At 46.3% G+C, this 6,778-nt stretch overlaps 1 protein-coding gene across 1 annotated transcript in view; it reads left to right on the forward strand.

Annotated features, from left to right (window-relative positions):
• Positions 1-1,103: 1,103 nt before the first annotated feature.
• slc23a1 (solute carrier family 23 member 1) overlaps positions 1,104-6,778 on the forward strand; it is a 6,575-nt gene continuing 900 nt past the window's right edge. Inside the window, exons 1-12 of the mRNA XM_055046646.1 lie at positions 1,104-1,168; positions 2,749-2,904; positions 3,330-3,487; positions 3,555-3,643; positions 3,726-3,793; positions 4,361-4,542; positions 4,652-4,772; positions 4,850-5,006; positions 5,081-5,228; positions 5,304-5,409; positions 6,438-6,567; positions 6,641-6,778. The exon at positions 6,641-6,778 is cut by the window's right edge and continues 6 nt beyond it. Coding sequence (XP_054902621.1) covers positions 1,151-1,168; positions 2,749-2,904; positions 3,330-3,487; positions 3,555-3,643; positions 3,726-3,793; positions 4,361-4,542; positions 4,652-4,772; positions 4,850-5,006; positions 5,081-5,228; positions 5,304-5,409; positions 6,438-6,567; positions 6,641-6,778 — 1,471 coding nt within the window. The 5' untranslated portion in view covers positions 1,104-1,150. The remainder of the gene's footprint in view (positions 1,169-2,748; positions 2,905-3,329; positions 3,488-3,554; positions 3,644-3,725; positions 3,794-4,360; positions 4,543-4,651; positions 4,773-4,849; positions 5,007-5,080; positions 5,229-5,303; positions 5,410-6,437; positions 6,568-6,640) is intronic.

A 6,778-nucleotide genomic window follows, 5' to 3' on the forward strand; every position in this document is an offset into this window, starting at 1 on the left:
GATTAAAACTGCTATGTAGTTTAATCTGATCTGATTGGGTTAAAACATGTTTAAATTGGTTTAAACTGGTCTGAACTGGGTATTAATGGTCTGAAATACGTTAAATCAGTTGGAACTGGTTCCACAGAGTTTTGCTGAACCAGTAAACAATCTGCAGAACTGGTGAGAAGTAGATCAAATGTGCCTGACATGGTCAGAACTGGTTAACCTGACCTTGTTAAACCTTGTATAAACTATTTTGAACTGGACTGAAGTATGTTGAACTGGTTAATACTGGCCTGACCTGGTCTCAACTGGTTTCCACACCGTCGAAAATGTTCTAAACTAGTTTAAATAAGCATCCTGTGATTGAACCAGTGGGAACTGGTTTGAACTGGTTTTTTAACTGGTTGCGTGATGACTTTTTGAAGGTTTGATTTTTTTTTCTTCTTTTTCTTCTTTTTGTTTGAGTTAAAAATGATGCAGACAGGAAATTGTTTTAATATTGTTTACAGATGGAAATGCAATAAAAATGCATGTGTGAAACATTTTCCTGTGTCGGTGGGTAATTGATCCGGGGTCAGAGGTCACGTCCTGATGATGTTTCCTACCTGCTGTCCACGAGGTTTCAGACTCACCCTAGATACAGAAAGAAATCAACTTAATTAACGTCACCAGGATGAGTATGAAGAGGCTGTCTGAGAGACATCAGCGCGATGGTTTCCTGTCCTTCAGCGTGATGTCACACCGCTGTGGCGTCTCAGAAGCGGAACCAGTATAGAACCACCTGAAAGCTACTTGTACCGGTTTCCACACTATTCCAGCTCCAGCTGAATCCAGCTCTTCCTCGTCATGCTGATCCAGGAGGAAGACGCCTCTGCCTGACGAGTTTCCTGGTCCGACTACCTGGCCATGACAGAACCCTAAGGTCAGAGGTCAACAGGAAGCCGTTTCAGGCACAGCTTCTTTCCAGGCCTCACAGCAAGACCGGCTGGTGATGAAGGTGTGCTGCTCTCAGCTTCCTGCCCTCGGGGCCAATGATTGGCCCCTCAGGTGAGCTCAGGTGTGAGATGGGTAAAGGTTTCTGTGCTGATGGTTAATAATCTGTTAATAATCTGCTGGACTTTGTCCTGAAGCTCGGTGTTCCTTCAGACGGACGACTGCAGCTCAGATGGAGGACGACACCAAGGTAAGGCATTCATGGTTCTAATTCTGGTTCTGGTTCTGGTCCTGGTCCCGGCTTTGATTCTGGTCCAGGTTGCGTGAGTTCTCAGAGCTTGAGGTGAGGCTTTCAGGGCTCAGAGTTAAACTTTGTTTCAGCCTTTCCAGATGATCAGATGACCACTCTTGTCCAGAATCAGTGTCTGTGAAGAAATCTTATTAAATCAGTGATGAATGAAACCTCCAAACCATCCGGCTTCAGGTGTCAATGCACCTGACACACAGGTACACAACATGTGCAGCAGGTGTTGTATACCTACTCAGAAACATGTGTGCCTTCCTGGAAGCGGTAGCAAAGTTTGTGTGTTCTGAATTGGGTCACAATGACACAATCAGCAGTTTACAGGCCATGCAAATGATTTACACAGTTACTGTGTTCCTCAGTCTGCCAGAATCACTTGGAAACACCAGGAATCACAAGGAGAACCGATCACTTCTGTTCGGTGACTCACAACAGACAAGCGTCTCGTTCCTGCTTCTTGTGAAGAGGTTGAGTCAGAACAAGGAGTGGGTGGCTAGCTGCTGAGGGCTAACTGCTAACCAGCAGGTCCTCATCGGATTCCTGCTCTGCAGCATCAGGAGTAGTTGGCACAATGCCACGGTGGAAAAACTCAGCAGCAACTGTTGCTTCTCTAAGGGTCAAAGGTTATCTCCAAACCACCTAAAGTCCATGGTTCACCACAGAAAAACACATCAGTAATTCAGTAATTTTTCTCTTTTGCAGAAGTTTGAACCAGCACATGCCTGCTTTGCTATCGGTTTTATCCAGACATTTCTGTTCTTTCACAGGCAGTTTCTTGCTGCTTCTCGTCGTTTCTGGACATTTCTTTTTGTTTCTGTTATCACACAGACCATATTTTTATTTTTGGCCTTTTCTGGCCGGCCACAGAAAGCCGCCAATGGGAAGCTCCCCCTGTCTGTTTCCATTTTCTGCTCTTGCAGCAAGGCGGACGCCGGAAGAACTCTGGTCAGAACATCAACAGCGACTAGACATTGTTCAATCTCTGATTGGCAAATAAAAACATAAATTGTATCAGTCGTGTTAGGAACAGAAAATTATTTTCTTCAGTTTCCTGTTGGACACAGGTAGATTGTTTGTCGCAGCACCATCACCTGCTGTCGGTCTCAGCTGAGACCGGCTGCTGATTGGCTACTGCCTCTCAGGCTGGGTTTGTACTGGTGAGGAGAACCAGCTAGTGGGTTCATACTGACATGTTTACCCTGCAGGGTGAAGTTAAAGGCAAAGTTATGTTCATTCAGCTTCCCCGATTTTCTCAGACAGGAAAAAACTATTTGCTTTTAAAGAGTTTAAAAGTAAAGAAGCTAAGTGCTGCTACTGTCCTAATTATCTGGCCTCGGTGTTTTGGACCTGGAACAGAACTCTGGACCTTGAGGAGTGGATTCAACACCACTGATGTAGAAAAATCTGTTTTCTCAGAACTGAAGTGTTTCTTTCTGCTGTCAGCGTCTTATTTTCACTAAATGTTCCTGAACTCCATCTGTTGAACCTGAAAACCGGGTCACACTGCTGCTCCTCTGTCCAAGCAGAGCCGGGATCACCTGGAAGATGGACGGGGCCGCAGGCCAAGCAAGCCCGACTCTTCCATAAACCAGCCAATCAGAGCAGAGAGGGCGGGACTAGACATGATTTACACCATTGAAGACGTCCCACCATGGTACCTGTGCATCCTGCTGGGACTACAGGTGAGAATCGGACTAAGTTCCTTCCAGAATGGTTCTGCCAGAATGATGATGGATGATTTGGTTCACTTCGTTTTTTTTCTTGATGAATCTGTCACAAAGCAAAGATGTTCTTCAAACAGCCTAAAAATGTTCAGTCCATTTAAATCCTCTCCAGTAAATCTGGAGGTTCTGACAGAATCCTGCTGGACTCGGCTTTCCCTAGAATAACTACTAGTTATTTTCAGCAGCAATAACCAAATGACCAGTGAAGTTGTGCATCATTGAAGAGTTTTAGGTTTTCCTCCCCCTGAGTTGATGTCCAATCAGTTTTATTTGGTGGTGTTGCCCAGGAGACCCTGTGGTTGGGTGGCGGGTCTGAGCCACCATTTGGGTCGTTGAGCTTTCTGCTGAGACTGAAGGGTGACTCTTTTCTCATTGGTTCACAGCATTACCTGACATGTTTCAGCGGCACTGTGGCAGTCCCGTTCCTTCTGGCTGAAGCTATGTGTGTCGGACGAGACCAGAACACTGTGAGTCAGCTGATCGGAACCATTTTCACCACTGTTGGAATCACCACACTGATCCAGACCACCGTTGGAGTCAGGTTGGTATTTGCTGAAGCTTCAGGAGAATATGAGCAGCTTAAGACTGAAGTGAGTCTGTGCTTCCAGGCTTCCTTTGTTTCAGGCCAGTGCTTTTGCCTTCCTGATTCCTGCTCAGGCCATCCTCAGCCTGGACCGCTGGGCGTGTCCCAGTGAAGGTGATGCTTCATTTCTGAGCTCTGATGTTTCGTTTCCGTCAGTGGACACGGTGACCCTGACATTACTGGGTTTTATTTCCAGATGTGATTTATGGGAACTGGAGTCTTCCCCTCAACACCTCCCATGTCTGGCACCCTCGGATCAGAGAGGTATGTTGACCTGGGTGGTCAGGCATCGAGATGTGGGTCAGGACCAATAAAAGTCACGTTTTAAGGGTCCACACTGAGGCCAAGTTCACTTTTGACTCTCTGCATCAGGAACTTTATGAAGCAAAACAAAACCCATCGAAACTCTGGTCTCTTCAGACAACTTCAACAAGTCCTTAAAGGAGACTTGGTCATGACAAACTCTGGGCTGGACCAGAACTGGACCTCTGCCTCTCTACTGGAGCCTGGTTCTCTTCTGTTGATCAGAGTTAGAAGTCGTCAGGATCTGCTGCAGGATTGACATTAGAAGACATTATTCAATTTTGTCAGACTTCAGTTTAGCTTAAAACTTTATGGTAAGGTAGTTCTGATCCATTTTATGGCACAGAGTCCTGGTGGAGTAGTATGTCACCTCTTAACCCCCTCAGTGCCCTCCTGACCCCTGGCCAGACTGCATCTCCCCGTCTGGGTCAGATTAAATTTGTTCTTCGGGGTCTAAAAGATTCGGTGATGTTTCTGCTTTCCATAGGAGCGCATGCTAGAGATGTCCTGTTGTTTGCTTGTTTCCAGATTCAGGGAGCCATCATCATGTCGAGTCTGGTGGAAGTTGTGATTGGTTTGTCTGGATTACCTGGTCTGCTATTGGAGTACATTGGTCCACTCACCATCACACCAACCGTCTCCCTGATTGGTCTGTCCGTGTTCACCACTGCTGGAGACAGAGCTGGGGCCCACTGGGGCCTATCTGCTTTGTAAGACACCTGTCCACCTGTCTGTGAAACTTGTTTATCTGTCCACCGGTCAGCATTTCTCAGTTTGAAACGCGTAACCCTCGACGGACATGTCTGTTTCTCTCTACAGATGTATGTTACTGATTGTGCTGTTTGCCCAGTACCTGAGGACAACATCACTTCCTGTTCCTGTTTACAGCAGAAGAAAAGGACTGACGTCCACTAGAGTCCAGATCTTCAAGATGTTTCCTGTAAATGAGACCCCACAGAGGCGGTGAAGACGGCAATGATGTGATGTAGTGATATTATCCTCTGAATCTCGTCTCAGATCATCCTCGCCATCATGCTGGTCTGGCTCGTTTGTTACATTCTGACTTTAACTGACCTGCTCCCTAACGACCCGGACCGCTATGGACACAAAGGACGGACCGACGCTCGTGGGGACATCATGGCGTCAGCTCCCTGGTTCAGGATGCCTTATCCATGTAAGGAATTCACCAAGGAAACGCCCCTGATGTAATGAAGACACGGGGCTGATGATGATGGTGATGTGCTATAGGTCAGTGGGGGTTGCCGGTGGTGACTGTTGCTGGCGTGTTGGGGATGTTGAGTGCCACCATGGCGGGGATTGTAGAGTCCATTGGAGATTACTACGCCTGCGCCCGTCTGTCGGGCGCCGCGCCGCCACCAGTTCATGCTATCAACAGGTGAGTCTGGAAGTCGGTGGCTGGCTCCGCCCCTTTCCTGTTCGGGTTGTTGATTTTCCGCGTTGCTTGTTTCAGGGGGATCTTCACTGAGGGAATCTGCTGCGTCATTGCAGGTCTGTTAGGGACAGGAAATGGATCGACCTCCTCCAGTCCCAACATCGGAGTCCTTGGAATCACCAAGGTGAAAATCTTCACCTGGATGAATGAGACCCTTTTTATTTATATCTACTCAGTTTACTCCACGTTTTACTGGTTGCTGATTAACTGGTGCAGGATTAACTGGTACTGGGTGTTCTATTGCTGGATGCAATCATCCTGGGCCTACTGGTTCATTTATTAGTTCTGGATTATTGATCATAGGGTTTAATGTTCTGCGCTATTTAAAATCATTTTGTTTATTTAGTGTCAATTGACAGCTAGCATCACGTCACCATGTCTTGTAGTTTCTGGTTACCACCAGAGGGAGTATCCTAGTTTTATGTGGTGATTCCAACATAGGCAGCTATGTGTTTTTAAAGTGGAAATCGATCTGGGTGTTGCTAATGAAAAGGGGAAACGGTTTTCTATTGTGCTAAAACAGTTATCTGGCTTAGGATAACGATAAATGTTCTAGTCCTGGTCAAAAATGACGGAAGAGACGACGGAAAGTTCAAAAGGCTGATTTCAAATGATACTGCAGCTTTATAAAAGAGTCTTCTAAAAATGTCAGAAGGTTTAGGAGTTTTAAAGTCAAGCGGAGCAGCATTGGTAGCAGGGGTAAACCAATTGCAGTTTCCAATTACTGATTTTTAAAAAGCTTAACCTACCAATTCCGATTTTGGTCGATACCAATTTTTTTTTTTGTCTGAAATGTTGCTCAATATAGCAAGAAAGTTGTTGAGTTGGCAACAGTGGGTCACTGTTATAAATTGTAAACGTGCAGACATGGCTTGGAGGGCCGGTCTGTCAGTCAAATTTTTCTCACTGGAGAGCAAAAGAGGACAGTGGTTGATTCTTAGATGTTTGCCAAGCTAGATAAGAACGATGGATAAGATCGGCTCCGTGTGTAAAAGTCGGCCTATCAGTGATCTCTGCTGGCCGATAAATCGGTGCACCCCCAGTTGGTAGTGAACTCTGCAGACCTGGACAGGTGTTTAGTCCATGGAAAGAGAACATGATGACGTTTTGCAGTGTGTGTCGATGTTTGCCTGAAGGTCGACCTGTGTGCAGGTGGGCAGCAGACGGGTGGTGCAGTTTGGAGCTGGGATCATGTTCATCCTGGGATCGGTTGGGAAGTTCACAGCTCTGTTTGCCTCTCTGCCGGATCCAATCCTCGGAGGGATGTTCTGCACATTGTTTGGTAAGACAAATTCTTTCAGCTCAGTTGAGTTGATGAGGTCACATCAATCCTTTTTTCTTTTTTTCATCCGCAGGTATGATCACAGCTGTTGGTCTATCAAACCTGCAGCTGGTTGATTTGAACTCTTCCAGAAATCTCTTTGTTCTCGGGTTCTCAATGTTTTTCGGCCTCACGCTGCCAGCATACTTGGACACACATCCGAAAGCCATCA

Source organism: Poeciliopsis prolifica, unplaced genomic scaffold (genome assembly GCF_027474105.1).
Source record: "Poeciliopsis prolifica strain line A6 unplaced genomic scaffold, Auburn_PproV2 SCAFFOLD024, whole genome shotgun sequence".
NCBI classification, from domain to species: Eukaryota; Metazoa; Chordata; class Actinopteri; order Cyprinodontiformes; family Poeciliidae; genus Poeciliopsis; species Poeciliopsis prolifica.